Source organism: Patiria miniata, unplaced genomic scaffold (assembly GCF_015706575.1).
Source record: "Patiria miniata isolate m_02_andy unplaced genomic scaffold, ASM1570657v1 HiC_scaffold_14, whole genome shotgun sequence".
NCBI lineage: Eukaryota > Metazoa > Echinodermata > Asteroidea > Valvatida > Asterinidae > Patiria > Patiria miniata.
The window spans coordinates 13569916-13591395 of record NW_024037052.1 but is presented as its reverse complement, the minus strand read 5'-3'; the positions used below and the strand labels follow the sequence as shown (position 1 = coordinate 13591395).

General features: G+C 42.2%; 1 protein-coding gene across 1 annotated transcript; it reads right to left on the bottom strand.

Moving 5' to 3' along the window:
* Positions 1-14193: 14193 nt before the first annotated feature.
* LOC119722160 (kin of IRRE-like protein 2) lies at positions 14194-20785 on the bottom strand. The gene is made up of 3 exons (XM_038192208.1): positions 20096-20785; positions 15863-16208; positions 14194-15347 (listed from the first exon to the last, which is right to left on the bottom strand). The coding sequence occupies exons 1-3, from the start codon at positions 20635-20637 to the stop codon at positions 14859-14861; spliced, it is 1377 nt and encodes a 458-aa protein (XP_038048136.1). The 5' UTR covers positions 20638-20785; the 3' UTR covers positions 14194-14858.
* Between the last annotated feature and the right edge of the window lie 695 nt (positions 20786-21480).

The following is a 21480-nucleotide window of genomic DNA, read 5'->3' as shown; positions in this document are numbered from 1 at the left end:
CTCCAGGAGTTAGGGTGGGGCATGCCCCTAAGTATTTTGATGACCAAAATAACATGGTGTTAAAAAAAACACTATTCTCAATTCGCGCAACATTGTATGCCGTGCCTGGCTGAGGCGATATCCAGTCCAATCGTATTACCGTTTTTCACCAATCAAAATACTCAAAAGACAATTCTAAAGTATCAGTGACATTTAGACCCTGGACAGCCAACTCCTACTAACTCTATCCGACAAGGGCCGGCCTTGACCTTAGCTCTTACACAACCAAAATCTATAACAGGTCATTGTCGCATAAAGTTCAGGCTTGTCAATCCATTTTGGAGGAAGAGTATTGAAAAATATGATTGGCATTTAGTTGTTAGTTCTCTAAAAGATATTGTCATCAGCGTATATATGAAATTGAGATACACAATATGAAGACATCACGGGCGTCACTCTGGGGGTGTTGGGGGTCCCCTTCCCCCATTGGGCAGTTTTGTCGGCAAAATCATTGTGCTGTCGGCAAAATAGAAGATGAAAAAAGGAGAAGGGAGGGGAAAGAAAGGGGGGAAGAAGAAAGTGGAGAATGTAAGTAATAAACACCGCTGCTCAAAACCCCAGGAAGCTAAAATCCGGTTCTGTTACCTGTGGCAAAAGATTGCACATTCTGTCATGTCGGCACGAGCTGCAGCGCGAGGTCGCTTCATATCCGGTGGTTGACAGCTACAGCTGTGCAAAACACAACCACGTGCTCGTTCGCAGGCAGTTACGAATAGAGCTGATTCTTAGTGACGACTCAAAATCATGGATCAAGCTACTGAGGGCAAATCTCGAAAGAGAGTCAAGCTACAGTTTATGTGTGTTGTTTGTGATGTAATATATTAACTTTGATGACCAACCCCCCATCTCCCTAAACTCGAACACATTTAATTCAAAAAGTCAGGGGAAAGTAAAATTAACCAAGATATGCTTCAGATTGCACCACAGAACATCTTGAATCCAAAATTTCCCAGGGTCCTTAAGCAGGCACGGACTCCACGCATTCAGGGCTTTGCGCTCCGCGCGTCCGGTATAAAAAAGTTTCACTTTAGGATTTAAAGCCCCCCCCCCCCCCCCCCCCCCCACAGTCTGGTATCAGGGGACGGGCCTGAACAAGGTATGCGCACACGTACTGAGCGTGTACTCGCTGTTTTGCAATGAGCAAGTGTCCAAAACTTTTCAATATGATCGGGCAAAATCTTGACGATTTACTTTTGAAGTTGAACTTATCCCATTGAAAAGTTACATCCATTCAAAGTAATGAACATAATAATTAATTAACTACTTATATATTCGTGAAGAAAATCAAAAATGGAGTGAAAGGGATCATTTTCGGCGGAAATTATCAATTACACTCTTTTTGCGTGACGTTCCTTTGGCAAATTTTATTATGGAACCCCCCCCCCCCCCCCCCCCATTTCAAAATTGTCTGGCGACGCCCGTGGAAGACGTGTTAACATCTAGTATAAGGTTTTCAATTTGTTGGTCTTAAAATAAGACACAAAATATAAGGACTTTATCATCACTTTAAGTGCTTAACCCACCTGTGAATTTACACGTTCCGAAGACCACTTTCACGGCACGTGGGAACATTGGTAATAGACTGTTATCATGTTGCGGCCATCTTGAGTTTTTCCCATTCAATTCAACGTAACCACAGCGAGGCTGGTTGGAAAAAAATCTGGTTTCTTTTTGCACAAAACAAAACATTATCATTCAGTGGGTACAGGGAACGTGACCGAAATGGTAGCAGTATGACAAAGGTATAACCCTGTACCTTTGCGGCGACGCGGTTTTTTTTTTTTTACCTGTTTTTTTTTTTTTGGCTTCAAATGTCGGCTGATGACTGCAAATGGTGCCCGACTAAACTTAGTGCAAATATATGGGAGTCCAGCGAGGCCACATAAAGCTTATTCTCGATCATAACCCCATCTAAAAGCACGTTAAAATTGTGCAGCAGCAGGATTCCAGTCAAACCAGTGAGTTTGGCGGTTTTGAGACATCATCTTGTATTGAAACAAAACTTTTTCATTTTGCCGACGCGCATGGCTACGGCGACGCGCGCGCATACCAGAAACCGGAGACTTTTTTTTTGGCCTTATCGATCGTTAAATCACGCCCGATCAGCTCTGTGATTGGTCGATAGTTTGCAACCCGAGTTCGAGTGCGGTGCTCACATGATAAAAGGGTCGGCCACGGAATCATTTTATCGGTCCAGATTACACCATCAGTGTTCAGCTTCGAACAGGGAATATGTGCTCACTTATCATAAACCAGCCTGCCAGGTTATGTTTCCACAAGCGTTATACGGCCCTGTCTATCATAAAAGGACATTTGAGAGAAATTTCAAACTTCCCGTCAAAGCGGAAATTCAAATTCGAATATATACAGCCGAGTTCCCCTGCCATTGGCATGCCCCTCCTTCTCCCGGTGTGTCCTTTAGCAAAGCATTGGTACGTGTAGTTAAGAGGCATATCCCTCCCCGGCCCGCGAATTTAAACGACATCCGAATATATGGGTATATACGCTATGGCATTTTGGACTTTACTTTTCTAGAAAACATGAGAAGAAAATATAAAATTTGAAGAAAAAAATGCATTCGAAGGGTAATGAAATTTTGACTTTATTTCCCTTTAAAAAAAAATCCTCCGAAGCCTCGGGATAGAAGAGAAAATTAAATTCGAGTACAAAATGGCGATTGGAACCCGCAACCTCAAAGGTGAAAAATCACGACCCTGTATCGACTGAGCTATCGCACTGCTCGTAAGGAAAAAATATCGTAAACCTGCTTACGTATCATAAAAGTATCGTAGAGGGCGCTAAACAACCATGTATGCGGATGTAGTTTGGGAAAAGAACATTCGCCCACGGCTTCTGCCTAGCACGATCTCTCTACTCACGAAGTTTACTCCACTTTATTCCTCATTTCCTGCATTGCCTCAATGTCCACAGCGACAACAGAATTAACACCCACAAGAAACAGTATAACTTTGTTTCTTTCTTTGTTTAATTTTCTTACTAAAAACATCGGTCTACATCTGTTTACACAAGATTTCCAAAATATATACTTTCACATCGCCGAATAATTCAATTTACATCTTCGAATTTTAAATTCTATTTAACCTTCCTCCAGGGAAGGGTAAACGCAGCATTCTCATTTTTATTTTCAGTCAAATCTATATTGTTTCGTTATTATTTACAACAATTCCTTAATTATTTTTAATCGATCCACATCAATTATCCTTTTTTCGAACAGTTTTACTGTCATCTTTTATATTGAAACTTATATAGAGAGTAAAGTAACGGCACAAAACTATCAAAATGACGAGGGAAAAATTCTCTTACAATCTTTTCAACGTGACAAACAGCTTCCTAAAAGTCGATCAGCTTTAAAATCATATTTACAAATCTTACTGAATATAAATGTTTTATATCACACAAAAAGATTTCGAATTGCAGCCTTGATAATGACATCATCTATTAGTCATAAACATATTACTTTTTTTCAAAATAAAACTTTTTTTATAATAAATGTACTCTGGGAAGAAGACCCTTACCTTCAAAATATATAAATGGTTTTTCATATATATGATATAATAGTAAATCATTCAAACGAGAAGAATATTATTATTACTTTATCCTGTAAATGTTTTCATTTCAGTTTGGCGACATACCCTAGAACATCCGAAAACGACCTTTCTAAATACACCTATGTGTGTTCACATATTCAACCCATCTCCTCATAAAAGTCATTTACTGCTGTTAACATTTTGCTGACAGTATAAAACATTCATTTCAAATTAATGGAATTACAAGATTGTGGTGATCCTTCGATCCGCACTACATCGCTGTAAGTTTGGGTTATTAATAGAACGGCGAGTACAAGCTACCGGTATTGAGACATGTTAAACTTCCCGTGTCCGAAGGTGAGTAATGACAAGCTGACTCAACACAACGAATGACAGGGGAAGCCAAATGTCTCCAGAGATATCTGTCCACAACTCTTTGGTGCGAAATCTAAATCAAATGGACATGCCCGTGACAAGTACGATTCCGACAGGCCCGCCCTGCGTGCCCCCCCTTCCCCTCCCTCCCCCCCCCCCCCTCACAACCAACACAACCACTACTTCCAAACCGCCCGGCCAACAACACAAGGGATCCCTATCCGGTTCGTTAGTGTGACGTCATCTCATCGTAACCACGCGTACTTCACACGACGTAGCAAAGCAAGAATGGAATCGGAAATTAACGCAACTTGAATGTTTAGCCAATGGGCGCTGCAGTGATTGACACTTCAAGCTGTTGCAAGAGGGCGTGGTGCAACCTCGTTCAAGTTTGGTAACTCTGCGGAAAGCATACCATTGATTGGTTGGGTTTCATAATCCAACAATGTCATTGTTGGCATATCTTAGAAACATGCACAAAATGGCCGCTTACGCACACTGTCCTGGCTGCAATTTTTTTTTCCTGCAACCAAGTATAGTCAATGACCACTTCTCACCAAACCAACATAACTCCTTTGGTACCAGTGCATTAACCTGTTTAAGGAGGTTTTTTTTTTACTTCCAATATTCCGGAAAGAGAGCCTGCCAACGCTCTGTTGTGACTAATCTCAGCGAGTGACAGTACCCAACTCAGAACGGACGACTATAAATCCCCAATGGATTTGGCCTTCGTAGAAATAATACTTTGTTTACTAACACACAAGTTTGTCTGACAAAGAGAATAACAATAATACCTTTCATGGATCACTTAAAGGTATCGGTCTAAAAGGAATATTTTTGGAGTTTACACAAATAATATTAATAGATCCTCATTGCATATCCCATACATCACGTCCAATATTTGCGTACATTTGTCATTAAACAAACACAACAGACGAAAAATATAATACCCCTGAAATTGGGATTATTATACAGTGTGAAGTCCCAGCTTTATAGTGGGAGTTCCAGCAACACACAAGTTTGATTTAAGTCAAATGCGTGGTTTATTTAAGGGTATCCAAAAGTTGAGGTTCAGGGCTAACTGTAAATTGTTACAGATTTCTTATGCCCCCCCCCCCCCGATAATTTGCCCAGCAAAACGTTTGATAATGGTGAGCCCAGCTCACTTTAACTTCGATATTTGGGTGTCATTGGAAGTGAGTTTTCCTTACTTTTTTCAAGTTATGATCAATGTTAAATAGATACTGGGGCAAACGGGCCTTTGCGGCTTGACTTGGACCCCCTATCTCGGTCCAACCCCTCTGACAGAGACAATCGAAGCGGTGTTGCATTCTCATAGAGCGAGACGCTCTTGAGGTGTTTCTGAGGTATGGCTGGTAAGGAGATTTTTCTGATGGGCGTGGTTTTCTTCTTACACATGCTTAGATTCCGGCATAAGGGTTGGTAGGAGGAGGAGGACAGTGGTCGCCGCCTCCCGTGCGACGAAACACTTTTCCCAGGGGGTGATGAAGCGGAGGTTGATGAGCGTTCTTTCATGGGGAAGGAAGCAACATGTAACGGTAGCTGATCATCGCTGTCTCCCTCTGGTGAACTCAGCCGTCGTTTGATGGGCTGTCGTAAGCAGGCTATGAAGACCATGGCTAGGACTAACAATATGGCCGTCCCAACGGAAGCAGTTAAGGCGATCAGGACGGTTATTAGAGTGCTATCGTGCATTCCACGGGGCTGGAGCCTAACGTGACTGTCGTTCTCAGCATCACTCGCGCTCGTCGATTGGTCACTAGTCTGATTCTTGAATTTATTCTCCAGCATGGCATTCCGCTGGGCCAGCGGGATCACGTCCAGGAAAGCGGTGACACTTCTCTTCATAGCTAGCACATTCTTGACAGTACAACGCACGGTGTACTTAGTGAAATCTTCACCAACAACACTCAGGATCTTCATCTTCTTCCCATCGTCAAAAATCTCAAATAGGTCTGGTCTCTCAACGACTGGGTGTCCCTCGTAGTACCACATGTAACTGGTGGCCGGGGGGACTGATTCTGCGATGCAGACGAAGGTTGCCGATTCACCAGATGCGACTTGCTTTCTTATGGGGCTAACTGACACATTCACAGGCATGTCGAAAGGGACAATGCTGCAAGAAGCTCGTTGACTGCCAACTGCTGGCCATCGCTCCGTACATGTGTATACGACCTGGTTATCCATATCGCCTAACGTTTTACGGAAGGTCAGCGTTGATCTGTCACCCGCTAAGACATTGTTGGCAGGCACTGGCTCGCCATTCAACGACCAGGACAAATTGGTGATGGATCCTTCTACCATGCTAGAGCAGCTAAACTGAACCGAGGTTCCTGGTTGTGGGTGGGGTGGCTCCACCTTACACATCGGCGTGCCTGTTGGTAAAGCTCGAGGCACGACCTCGACTTTGGCAAAACTGGACAGGGAGCGTCTATGGACGTTAGTGCGACTGTACACAAGACAGCCATATAATCCACTGTCTGCATTAGTAGCTTGGCTCATACGTAGCGTGTATCCATAAGACGATACTTGAGCTATTACTGAGTATCTCCGTCGTTTATCGGCGGTCAACGCCGCTGAGATATACTTCCCCTCCGTCAGGAATGATTGCTGGTCGCTCTTGGGATCTAGGCGCACCCAGTGATGGTTATCGTAGCCCGTTAATGCGTACTTAATGCCGCAGCTCAAGGTAACAGTTTGCCCTACGAAGGCCAAAACATCAGCAGGTCGGACGATCCAAGTTATGGCTTCGGTTGTCAGTCCCATCGACCCTAGCACCAACCCAACTACGACCGTCCACCGTGGCGACATAATTGTTCAACAATCTGGAAATCCTCCGCCGTTTTAATCCGATATCTGTGGCCGGCGACTACCTTACGGTTAGATAGAGCAGAATTGCACCGCAAATCTGGGGTCGATGGGTCTTGCGGCTGACTACAAGCCCTTTGCCCTCGCTATACATCTCGTGTCGACTGCTGCCATTCTGAGTCACCATGCATCATCCATTACCACGAGTTCCGGTGAATTCACTACTCACACTCTGTAGTCTTGACTTGACACGCTATGTACAATCTAAGTAATGACCCTCCCCTCGACCCTCGTCCAAAAACGCTTTTCTAGATGTTTGCTTCAAAAACCTTCTCCTGTGAAGTCGTAGAAACTTTGGGGTTTTTTTGTGGGGGGAGAGAATGTTTAAACAACAAAAGTAGACTTTACGAGACCCCGACATAACATTCAATCACCAGTCAGATCGGAGAAGATATAGATTAAAAGCCAATCCCTTGAATTTTTCCCGCTGAATTTAGGTGAGATGTGTAGCGGACGATCAACATCGGAAAAAAAATAATGTAGATATTTGATGAAGAACAAAACGCCACATTGGCAAAAACAATCGTTACAAACTATTTGTGTAGGGGGTGTGCGTACGCTCACTGCGTGCACCCCCTCCCTTCCTTTCCCTCCCTGGGCACGGGCCTGGATCCATTCCTGAACTTTTTAGGGACAGTTTCAAACTTTTCAAACCCTTTCAAACTTTCGATCAATTACAAAATGTAGAAATGGTCCAATCAAATAGCAACAAGGCATATCTCGGGGGGATGTCCAAGTCATTTGCACTCAGGAGTCTCAGGTCAAGGTCTTGATCGAAGTGGACAGGAGTTAAGACCAGCAAATTAAACTGTGACAAGTTATGTAAAAACAAAAATGGTGACCCGACATGTGATTTGACCTGTGATTGAATCGATTGCATCTCTGAGATAAGAGTAAAAACTAGCTCCTTAAAAACCGAAGAGAAGACCTAATGCGCGTCAGCCACCTTTGTGTTTATACCGGTAACATGTAGGAGTGTATTATGTGTTGAGTGCGACCTCCATTGTTCAATGGCATCCAATCTCTCCCACACTCCTCCTTGGGTCCCCTCTTCATGGACGGCGATCCCCGGGGACGGAGAAGGCATGCCGCCTCCCCCCCCCCCTTCCCAATTTGTTTTTAGATGTGGACTCCGATGGCGATGCCCCCCCCCCCGATAATTTAACAGAGCAGGTAAAGATTTCATCTGAAGCTACCTAGATCTTCACAATTTAATTTCGACCGTACAAGAGCTCCAAGTTTGGTCTACGAAGGCGCGGTTCTACGGGGGCTAGGGTGGGCTTTAGCGCCCCCCCCCCTCCCCAGCACGCCTCCCTGCAACAAATTCTGGATCAATCCCTGCTAGCCCCCCCCCCCCAAATATAGGCTCTAGAGCCGCGCCTGGGTCTACTATAGCATGTACGTGCAGCACCCCCTAGAGTCTGGCTGCGTCAAGCACCCCCCCCCCCCTATTTTTAACTAGATGCCAGTCCTCCGCTACAAAAAGGCATCGCTGCCACTGCGCTCCTTGTACTTGTATTGGAGTCTCTTTCAGCAGTAATTTGTTCGAAAAACATGATCAATGGCATTCAGCAGACTCTTTCATGATGCATTATCTACAATAAATGGACAACTGTTTCAGTGGGTTTACTCGTGCGTAACCGTAGAAGAACAACAGCACACACCGCAAAAATGGCTGCCGTGCAAAGGATCTATATAATCGCAGAAGTTTTTTACAAATCAAGAAAGTGAAAGAGCATGGCAATTGGGGCAATTCCGGTAAGGTCATCATAAGCCATCTTACAAATGAGATTTATTTTTTTGCAAAATTCCAAGAAAATATCGTATATCATTGAAAGTAATTAACTAGGCGCCCTTTTTATTCTTTTTTAATTTTTTGTATTTTTGCCATGTCTTTGTCATCTGGATTCTGAAAGTATGCTTCCGTGCCGGGGACATATTCCCTGTGTGACGCATAGCCGCACCGCTCGCTCAGCGACGAAGACAGGCGTGAACCTTCAACCATGCCTTTCATCCTCGTTCAGGTTCGGCAGTCGAACACGGGAAGGGCCGGTGTATTCATGGACGATTCCTTCGTCTATTAATAGAAAATTGTACCCATCCTGCCTGCCTAAAAATAGTGCTCTCTTCGCTTTCAGGCCAGAAAGCATATTTAAACCACGTTATTTTTTTGTTCTCATAAAGCGGAGTTTGCTTGAGTTTAAAGTACTCAATATTATTCCCAGCGCAGATTACGAGCTAAAGAAATCATTATGCAAAATCGTTGAAAATCAAGCATAAAGTTTGTCCTCATAAAAGTGTGAAAGGCTCCAGAAAAAAGGGCATTAAGTTGCGCTGTGCATTATTGTGTAATAGCTCGCTCAACATTGAGAGGGTGAACATTTCGTCAAAATGTGATTTTCGTTTTTTGTTCATGAATGACATCTTTAATACCTACAGTTTCAGGTTTCGTTCACAGAAATGTTGAGTTTGATGAACAAAGTGGAAAAACAACCATTTTGTGTGCATCGTTCTGTTGTTTTACAACACAGCCAGCTATTTCAAAGCCTGCTTTCTCCGTTGTGTGGTTAAGGTATAGTAATTAATATGCAAATACATCATATCTCCAGAATGGGAGGGGCTATGGAGCTCTATTATATACAAATCAGAAGCTTACACTGTGGGCTTTCAAACCATGTATATTTCAGCAGGTTACATAAGGTCTTAATTTCGACCGAATTCCCATGTATGTAAGAGTGGGCTAGTCGGAGAATGCTCAGAAAAATAACACTCGAAATCAAAATTATGATTGACACAAACAAAGTAGATTATTTTCACGTTGAACTTTTTCTTGACCGAAAAACGTTCTCCATTGTCTTCGCGTTTTGGTGAAGTGGGAGGCCAAGTATTTTTTTTGTAAAAAAAATAGCATCCACATTTTCGTGCAGGGGAAACTGACCCTCACCATAATTATGTGCCACTGACAAGATTATTTACCAATTACTTTCGATTTGTATATTTCCTATGCACGATGAGTAAAAAAGAAAGTTACCTGGATTCTTGATTTATTTTCTCAAAAGCAATAAAATTTAATTCAATGCACATGGATGAAGTATGTCTTAAAAGAGCAGGTTCACTCATCTGAAAAATGATTTTCAGATCTTTTGAGTATTCTCAAGATGCTTGCGTTTCCCCGACAAACGATTCCCGTGATCTTCATTCATGCTCAGCGACCGTTTAAAATTGACACCCGCGAAGAAGTCCAGTTCAAGAACCTCTGAAGATTAGGGACTCGGGAATTAACTTGACCGATGCCCAGTCTGACCACAAGGGATATCAAAAGTCTAAGCAAGCGTCAAATTAGGTCAGGTCAAACAAAATCAAAGGAAATCAATCCTGTCAGCGCAACTTTGATTGGTCTCGAGAGCCTTTGTCAACTCACCATCCCATACACACAGAAACAGGTCAAGGTTGAGTATAGATTTAAATCTTTATGCTTTATTTAACCGGCACAACTGTCAGCAAGACCGGATGCGAGTATATCTTCTAGTCTGAGGTAACACGGTGTCATAAAGAGAATACGACTGTAATTGATACTAGCAAGATCAACAATCTTGGATATCCGTACAAATAGTTCTAAAATCAATTGCATTGATAGTTCTAAAATCAATTTTATGAATATATGTAAATTGTACAACCGATTCTTAGCCTACACTCTATTCACAGATGGCATTGTCTTTGAACCTTTGGTCATAAGGAACAAGAAACTGTTTATCAGTAGAAAAAAAACGAATTGAGATAGGCAGGAGCTACCGACGGCATATACCCAGCAGGATTTGTGGCAGTGGGGTACCCCCCCCCCCACCCCCGTGTCCCTATACCCTATGCACCTCTAGACTGATTGGTACCCAACACATCCCTTCGATATCTAACAAGAATTCCTGAGATTCTGGCAAAGCAATGACAACACATAAGGGGGGGGTCCTCTGCCACAAATCTTACTTCAAGCCAACCTCGTCCCCAGGGTGTCGAGCAGTGCGCGCCCACCACTTCCTGCTCTCTCACCCTGGTATTGGATAATTTGCATTTGCCAGATTTTTGAACACGTATGCAAATGAGGAATAGTCTGGTGCCTGCATGTGCGTTACATTAGCGTTTGTTTTTGTATCCGGTGTCTGGAGTAAAAACAGCATCTATTCGTCGCACCGTGAGTTACGAAAACACGATTGTTTTCCAAGTTAAAATAATCTTATCCCGCCAATATGCAATATCACATTTCATAATTTTATGAGCAAATTGGAAAAGAGTATTTTTGAGAAGGCGTGGACGTTATAATCACAATGATCGTGAAAACACGTAATACACGTTGGAAATAACAACACCAACTACATGATATAAATCGATTACTAACCAATTGCGGTATCGAATCAGGATACAGGACTGAGAAAGTTTCCTATCCAGGGCTTACTATTGGAAACGGGGTTAAAAATAAAGTAAGCACTGGGGACGAGGTTGACTACATGCATAATAATATGACCGACGGATTAGTCTGTTTACCTGAAAGGGCGATAGATCGAAGGTCAGGTAACCGTCGCATTAAAAAAAAACATAAAACGATTACCTGTATATCCAAAGAATATCACAATTGTTATACAGTGTATTCAAAGAATACCCGAGATATCGCGGACGTAACGGAGCATCAACGAAAACGAATTAAGGAAATTTGGAATATTTTTGCCGTGATGTCTACCTCAGGCTACCTGTCCTACGATTCATCAGAATTGCTAGGTCTGGGAACCAGACTACACTGTGTACTTCTCAAAATTTTATTTTTAAAACGCCAAGTTAATATCAGCCATATGAAGATCGCCGTGAAAGATCAAGGTCATTCACGAACATCTGCAACCGATTTTTGAAACGTTATCCTGATCAGGTGTTTCCACACAGTATCAGATATGCCATGAATAAAGAACACAAAACAGACATACTTTTTTTTGAAGAATTGAAAGTGTGATTTTTATTATTTGATCTCGTAGTCTTATTAGCAAAATGGTACTACAGTAAATGGATTACTGAGCGTGACTAGAGACCTGGAAAATAATCTGCATCAATACATCAAAATATCGGATTAGTACAAAAACACTATATGGCACCACACCAAAAAAATATTACTACATTGGATATAAAAAAAATATATATAACCAAAAAAGAAAGGAAAAAATCGAAACCCTTATGACAAAGAAGTATATATATACAAGTCTTAAAATATCATGAACAATAATAGGAAAACATCAGGATATGAGAGCTAATTACAAAGCGATGATTAATGCACGAATGATGACCACTCACCGGTAAAAACAAAGGGTGGATTTTGGATTGTTAATAATTACATCCGGTTTCGGATGGGGGGATGAAATCAAAGGTTAGCCATACTGAAAAATGTGACCAAACTTGGCGTTATGAATATTGACAGCACACCGAGATAACGCGATGACAGCAATAATGTACGCTAACGTTTCAATTTCTTGTCTCCTCGCGGAAGTTTTAGAGTACAATGACCTTTTTTGTCATGAATAAAATTATTCAAATAAGTAATGCATGGAAACGCCCGCTGGGGCTTAAAAATGTCAAGATACGGCCCTCTAATAATTCCAGCTTATTTCGAAGTACAATGTACTGTATTTTGGCGAATGAGCTGGGGCCAATTTCAAAAATTTGCTGAGCACAAAACAGTCTGGCTTTAATGCAGGTTACCAGTCAAAGCTCCATGGATTTGCAAACAACAGCTGGATACCAATCATAAGCAATGTACATCACATCGACATTTGGTTGGTAATCCTGTTTTTGCCAAGGAAGACTTTTCACGCTAAGCAAATTTCTTTGCTTAGCGAATCCATGAAATAAGCCATTTGCGAATAACCTTTACCCTTTTGCGAGTGAAATTTGAATAACATCTGGTACACTGACTTGCTCATAATGCTTGGCACGGGCAATCTCTTTCAAAGTTACGCAAATGACGCTCAGCATATACATTGTTCACAATGGGTGAGAATGGCACAAAGACACCAGACCATCCCGGAGTTGGGGTGGCTAGCGTAAAGCTTGCCCCGAATCATGTAATTAGTAACAGTCTCTTTGGTCTGGAGAATTCAAAGTTAAAATGAGCCAAACATTCGAGCAAGTCAGGGTGCCAGATGTTACTCGAATTTAATTCGCAATTAAATGGCTTAATTATTGGCCCCCAGGTTACATGTTGGCAGTGGTAGCCCCCCGTCAGGTTTGCTGAGGTCCCACCCGATTCTCAACGTTAAGTTTACAACCAAATAATGCCGCGGTCCTTCCCAATCATATCAGTTCAGATTTAGGAATCCTCGAAGGGAATGAAATGAGTTCCTGATAAATGTCATCCGCATGCCGCCAAACAGAAGCCCCAAACGAACCAAATCCAGACAAGATCGGAGCTACTTATCCCAGAGTTGAGACCCAAGCGACACTGTCTCCCAGGTACCACAAATCAGCCTGTTTTTTTTCTTCCTCCCACCCCCCTGTCTTTCAGTACACGCCGCTAGCATATTCCAATGTCGGTCATCTAAGTACAAGCCCTAGCTAGCAGTGACTAACGTTTCCTTCTACTGTCATGCAACTGCCACGTTTTATTTAGTCCATTACCATTCAGGCCTTTATCTCTGGATTTTCTCTAACAAAACCAGGCACGTGCTTATTACGCCATGAAGATGCAGCACATTTCATGCAACGCTTACCACCACGATGTACAATTAAAAAAGTAATCCAAAAATAATGGGTTAATTATGTGTCCATGTGAACTTGTAACACTATCAATGTAAAAGTATCTTATGGATGGTTCATCAGCTTTCCATTGTCACCTACTTGCACCCTGCAGTAATGAATGACGGAGCACCTTTGATTTCAAAACGCAAGGTGTGCGTGTGTTCATTGTTTGGTCAGCGCAAGCCACCACATGGGGCCGACTTGGCAAAATATCGAATACAATGTAGTGATGTCATCTATGACTTCAGGGGTCCAAGGTATCAACTGAACACCGGTCAACCAACTTTTGACATGCAAACTACATTGTGTCTCAATTTGTGATTTTAACATTAATCCATTGTTTTTGGGGAATATTTTTTGATACACACTGTTAAGCTATCTATTATGAGTCTTGTACCGACATGTCGCGACAGTTCAAAGCAGGGGAAATTTTTCGAATCATTAATTTATTTTGAAGTTTACTTTAAAACACTTTAGAAATTTCGTTTCACTCTGAACATGATATGTACTAAGAACTCCGTTTGCATAATAGCAAGCCATCGTTTCCCGGTGCATGATTTGTTTTATATTAGTGCAGAACGAGATCTTCGAGTGTTCCCTGCGGTACCCGACTTTTCCCAGTCACTAAGTTTACACACCGGAAGACACGAGGTGCAAGACACCATGTTTAGGAAGTGACATCATACTTGCCATGGGAATATCCAGGATTTGGGTCGTATTTCTGCTGCTTGTTTCAAAAACCAATTCGAGGACTTATTGAGTAAGAAACGTGGAAGGTTTAAAAAGTCAATTAAGTACATGTATTGCCTTATAAAAATTTAATCTAAAAGTTAAGATCTACAGTTTTCTTGAATGTTTAAATACGATGTAGCAGTTATTTACAGTTGTAAATCTACAATTGCCCAACTTTGCCGGAAGACTCAAACAAACCATTTGGGGGTCCATTTTTAAGGATCAATTCATGTAAATTACTTGATTTGTTAACTACATCAAAATTAACTTAATCTATTCTACAAATTAAAAAAAATCAATGGTTACATATACAATTTTTTTAAAGTTATAAAAGGTTACATAAAACAAGATTTAGATGATGGTAATTTGTTATACCAGAAGTTCGTTGCGTTATGTTGTTGCGATTTTTTCATCCATGTACCAAAAATCTTGTGGTTTATGAGCTGTGTTATAGTGATTAGTTAATATAATAGAAGGGGAGGAAATCTGATTCCGGTGGGTGAGAATCTAAGACTGATTAGGCTGACTTGCCATAGACGCTGCCATTCCCTTCTGGGTATCCTGATGGACTGGGAACAGCCAAGAGCGCGCGATTCCTACGAAACGGCTACGGAAGTAGACATCATTGTCTTCTGGGGCGCCCTCTGCCAGTTTCTCGGTGGATCTGTTGGTGCTGGAGGCACGTCCACGCCTAGCAACCAACGCGATGACAACGATGAGGATCAGCAGGCCGGCAACTCCTGCCACAGCGCCACCAACGATCATGGGCAGAGTGCTTGGTTGGTAGTCCTCAGGTCCTTCATCTATGATGGGGCCTTCATCGTCTTCTTCAGTGGGTGTGCCACCGTTGGGGGCGCCCTGTCCATCCTGGTCGGTCTCTGCCGATGAGGGCTCTCCAGTCGGGGGAGGGCCAGTGACGACAGTGTAAACGGGCTCCACATGCATGACAGCGCGAGCTGACATGGTGCCCGTCGCTGCATTCACAACGCACAGAATCTGTAAAATGTGAAGATAGACATCTCAAATTAAGATATCTTATGACAAGGTCTGACTCATGACGATAAGTGAATGTTACACTGACCTCTCAGGGTGTAAACCGAAGTGCATCCTGTCCTGAACATTTGATTTGTCTTTGGATAGAGTCAGGCTCCGGGACTGAATAAGCCAATTTGAGACAGCTCTCGTCTCCATCATATACACATAATACATCATACAAACTAAGAGAGTGCTTTTATATAGAGACCCAGAAGCTAAAATGAACTTGTTGAAATTGATACCTGCAGATATGTATTTATCACTTATCATCCAACTATTGTCAGCAATAATGAAAACAGTTTGTTTCATTCAAACAGCATATCCGATAATAACCTTTATAATGCTGCACGTTTACTTCATGCGCATGCGTCTTGGTTTAATAATGTAGCCAATGAGCACTCAGAGATATTAGCTGTCACCAGCGCCCTTGTAGTAGGACGGTTGGTACGAGTTTGGGAAGGAATAAAAAACTTTACCTGAACAGATTGAACTTCGTTCCCAGCATCATTCACGAGAAGGACGCTGCTGCTCCCGATCGTCTGTACCGTCATCCGCGCCGTACTGCCCGCCTCGCTATCCACCTCTTGACCGCCTACCAGCCACTTGTAGGCTGCTCGTGGCGCAGACTCGGCATTGCATAGGAAGGACACAGACTGGCCTGCTTGAATGGTGGTCTCAGCCGGTACCAGACTGACGGCGGGTGGGCCGCGAACCAGACGGAATGGACCCATTCTGCAGGTCCGAGGCTCGGCCCAGAAGCGCTGGGTGCCGATGCAGATAAACTCGGCCGACTCGTCAGTTTCGGCCACAGTCCAGTCATATCTGTTGAGGAAGAGAACAATGAGGAATTATTGAGCAGTTTGAATGAATGATTTATGTGACTTACCGGTACTGGATTTCACATTGAACTTTGAATCTCATTTTTTAAAGCCTTTCGAGACATGCCCTTCAGAAAATGTCAGTTTTTTCCCCATCTGTTGGGGTAATTTGACTCCAAAAAAGAATATAAAAGTACATGCGTTTTTTGGATACCTTGGAAACTAAAAAGAACCAATGGCCCGAAATCGAAATTTTAGGGAACATTCCTCATTTGCCTCAGTTGCTCAGTGGGTCATGTTATTAGTTAACCCACAAGCGCGAGTGGCACACGCATGGAATGTCATTTTGTTTGCCTGTGTTCAATAGGCCTATGCCAACGGGCAGACCGATATTCCTCGTCGTGTATGGGAAATTGGGGTGTCGATGACGTCGACCGTTCCAACGTCTTGGCAATCGGTCGAGTATCATGTTTTTCTCTGTCTGTTGAGACCCAATAGTCTTTGACATTTTGTGTTCTGCATTGTACACGTTGATTTCATTATCTCTAAACCCCTACATTTCAAGTGATGAACAACATACTGACTTGGCTTGCCTTTCTCAGTGAAAGCAAGTGTCACGTGGCCACAACATGTGGTTTGTAAACAACTTAAGTTAAGCGTGGATGACAAGCGCCTTAAAAAGGTGGGCCCACAACTGTAAATATTTACCCAACATTAAGGGGCGCGAACTGCGCTCCTTGCCCAACCTAAATGCCATTTTGCGTTTGAAGAGCCTTAATAAAGTGTACTCTGTCCAGCTTCAAAAACGACTAAAAATTGGCACACATTGTCAGATAGAGAGCTGCAATTTGATAGGAAGAAGGAGTAAGCTATAACGAGCAGAGGGATCTACCTTACTTTATTGAAAAGCGAACGTACTAGCCAGATGGTTCGTCGGTAAAACTCGGTGCAATTAACAATTTGTAAATTTCTAATTAGCAAATTGTTAATTGCATCGAATTCAAATTATAGAGCTCTCTTTATGACGAATAGGTTAGCAATAGAACAGACACGCCTACTTACAGTTGAAAGATACTTAATAGGAACCCCTTATCTTGACATTTAAGTTAATAACGTTGTCAAGTAAAATTCTCAGAATGTAAAATATATTCCATGTAACTCAAGGATGATGGCATCACTACTTAGTGGAGAGCATGACGCGCAGCCTGGCTCAATAGAGGTCGCTATGTTGTTTACATATGCATTCTATAATGACTTTAAATTTGACATCAATATTTACACTCTTTCACTGAGTAATTCACATATACAAAAATAGCTTGATGGCATGAATTTTTACATTTCCATTCCTCTGAAATCTAGGCAAACTGGGAGACATCCCTGTTAATTTAGAATGTTCCATGCTTTTCCTGACAACTGGGGGCGCTCTTGCTGTGCAGTCACTTTAGGAACACGCTTTTCAGTTTGGGGCTTGTAGACCCAAAGGTTTACTCTTTCAAATGTGTGCTAACAAGTTTGCAAATAGTTACTTTCATGCACCGAAATAACCAAGAAACACAAAAACCAGTTGATTTACCAAATCCGACATTCTGGCAACTGTTGGTGCTGAAGCAGCTGTGACACTGAAATTTCTGCCGTGAACTGTTGAATGACATCACTGTCAGTATTTACTCATGAATATGGACGTTTACATTAGCATAAAACCTCGAGGGCACAAAACACCCTTGACAGAAAGGAAAGTTTGATTGGTTACTAAAGGCCATTCAATTGAAAAAAAACTTACAGGGTCCAGCGACAGCACGTACACTAATTTACTAAGGAATCAGATCTAATGAACTTGAACAAAGGGACTTGGGAGCAATCGCTGATGAGCATCACAGAATCTTGTGAAGGAATAGCCTATATGTATAGCCTATATGTATAAAGCATCTGGCTGCAGCAGTTTAAGACCGCAGTTAGCCAATGCACGCAAATGCTATCCAAAAACCTTCTCATAGAAATGTACACCAATCCATACCGGATGTGATTTGACGATGTGGACAAATTTTGAGCGTCGCATAATATACAATTTGATCCGTCGTGAATTCGAAACGGAGCCTGCGCAAGTGACGGGTATTGACAATTTTAAAAACAGATAGGTTTTACAGATTTTCATACATTATTACGCTTTTCAACGAAAAACAGCAGTTATGAAAGGGAAAAAAGAGTGCTAACTCAAACTTGAGCGTTTCAAACCTTGCAGGGTCGTGGACGTTTTGACTTGCAGGTTACAGGTCACGGAAAAATCTATCCATCCAATCTGAGCTTAAATTCATTAGCCTATCCTAGCGTCCTGTTTGCAGGGTTTGGGGTGCGATCGAATCGCCAAGAGAGTCACTTAATAACACGAGAGGGCGCCTTTCAATACAACTTTCGTAAATACGTTGCATCAAATTCCATGACAAACTTCACAGATTAAGTGCTTCAATATCAAAGCTCGAATTTGTTTTAACATTAACTTATAGTTTGGCTGAATTTTTTTGCAATGTAGGCCCCTTAATCTTTTCAATGTTGTCAAAAAATTGTGTTTCAGAAACAACAATGTCAATGGTAAAAGGTGACAATGACATTTATTGACAATTTTATGGGTAAAAAAGTATGAACTTGACAGAATAACTTTCTTGGAATGTTGTATTGAGATGCACGTTGTAGGTTGTACGTGTAGATGTATCTTAAAAGTAAATGGGAACACTTTTAAAAATATTATGAGGAATTAATTTTTAAGGGAAAATACAACGTTTGCAAACATCAAAAAACGAAATGATCAAATTATCACGAAAAAACCTTACTGAATTGTTAGGGAATGACAGTCTAAAGCATATCCTTTGAAATCGTGGCTCCTGGTGTGCTGACCTTTTCAAGAAAACCTTTCCAACGCTAGTCGGCCGACCAGCGTTGGAAAAAAACTTTTCTTTTTTTAAAGTTGGGGTTTTTTTCTTCATATTTAGTTATTCTGACTTCTTTGCAATTATTGATCAAACACCTCTGAAGCGGTACAAGCCTGCTAGACTGATTCTCTGACCTTACAATTCCCCAAAGTGTATTAATTGCTCCGTTTCATCTTAAGTAGGGTCAGGGAACCAAACTACAAGAACATGATAGGTTTTCTTGGTTTTCCAGCATCTACAAGCCCAAAACGTTAAACAAGTCAGTTTACCAACATTTTCTATAACATATTAATCCTCCAAATCCATTTATTTCTGAAATTGAAGCAAATGAAAATGTTGTACATTCCCTTTAAATACATTATTTCAAAGTATTCAATCGTTGATTATGTTTACAATGAGTGTTCATGGGGATACAGTGGCGTCATAATACTTTATTCTTTACAAAATTCAACCAATAGCATGTAATCTGGGTAATCCTTACTTTTAGGACACCTCTATTTTGTACGAGTTCTGTTCAAAACTGACTTTTGCGGATGACTGTCCAGTACCAAAGTGACTTTTGCAGGCTAAAGAAGTTTTTTTTCTTTAGACAAACTGAGTAAGTCATGTTAGTTATAATTTTGAAAGCACTTTCAAAGAAAATGTGACTTTCCTACCTTTTTTTGCAGTTCGCCATCTTGCTTTTAAAATTTATTTTCTGTTTGTCATCGTCGTCTTTAACCCCTCATAAATCAAAACCCTGCCCTCTTTCTACAAAATCAAACCCGCTGATATTCAAGAGGTGTCATTGCCAAATGTTCAAATGTGTCAATAAATATCAGAATGTCACTTTTGTGTGTCATTTAGTCAGCTGTTTTGGTGAGTCTTTTATTTTTTGTTTACCTTATATAGGAAAGAGGTCCTAAAAGTAAGGATTACCGTAATCTGATTAAAAAAACACTTGTTCAATGATAGTAATTCAACTTACGCAATTCCCGTAGCAGTTTCTCTGGTCTCAACGGCAACGTCTCCTCTGTTCAGGAAGAGTTGAGCCTTCGGGTTGCCTCCCTCGACATCACAGGCCAACGCGAGCGTCTCCCCGACCGCCACCTCGCCAGACCCCGCCCCGGTGCAGGTAGGATACTCCACGGTGGGTGAGGACCATATCTGCAGGTTAGCGGTGTTGGAGATCAAACCTGTACCGCCTGTGGTCACCACACATCGATAAGAACCCGAATCACCTGCCTCCGTGTGGGAAATGACCAAGTTGTAGCTACCAACGCCGGTCATTCCGATGGAGAACCGGTGGGAGTCTGAAGCTACCAGGATGCTGAAGCCACGAGTGATAACGTTACCGTCTTTGACCCAGACGAACTGACCACCCTGCTGACCACTGACTGAGCAGTACAGAGTGACCGTCTCGCCGCTGATGGCCGAAGTATCCCGCGGTTGGAGAACAAACTGCGGGGTGTCCGCCACGGCAAAGACCAGCGGCGAAGTCGCCAGGGATAGGAGGAGTAAATACAGCATTTTCCGCGGGTGGAGTTACTGCGGGACACGCTAAGAGGAAGATATTTCGCGAAGATACGTCTCTGTTCTCCGATGTCTCAAATGCAAAATGTTGTCACTCCAACACTCCTTGCGCTGACTGTAGGGCGTGGGTGTCTTCAGTAAGACCTGAATAATCTACTACAAAGCATTCCAAACCGTGGCCTCTATTGTTATGCTAAAACCGTGTCATTCTATAGAAAAGAAGGTGGTCATAAGTCGAGGGGGTATAAAAAATGAGGTCACGACTTCTTAACACCAGATAGTAAGTTTTTATCATTCATACCAAATTACTCGACATATATAAATAAATATTACATGTATATATGGTTTGTTTTTAGGGGACGGAACTTTCTGGTAAACTCTTCAATACCTTGAATAACATGCGTGCAGTTTTCAATTCCCTTAGTAAACGGATCAAAAGCGATTACGTAACACACACTCAACGACCTTTCCGTTGTGTAAATGCAAGGATGCCACCGCGGTGCACCGTAAGCTTAGCACTGCGTCCTCTGTTGGGACTAAAATTGTCAACCTGTGTGATGCTGAAGTGCCGGCTATTACTTCCCAAATCATTCCATGTATTGAATTGCCTAGTTTTTTTAGCCGGGATGCAGCGGTGGAACTAAAAAATGAGAGGGGGAGGGGGTGGGGAGAGGGGGTATCTTTCCGGGCCGAGAGCATGCTGAGCACATTATAAAGGGCTGTGTCATTTACACACTCGGGGAGCATTTTTTCGAATCTCTGGGCGGGAGGGGGGAGTGGCACAAGTGAGGCTGGGTTGACCACCCTCCCCCTTTGGACCGCCGAAAAAAAGGCTTGGTC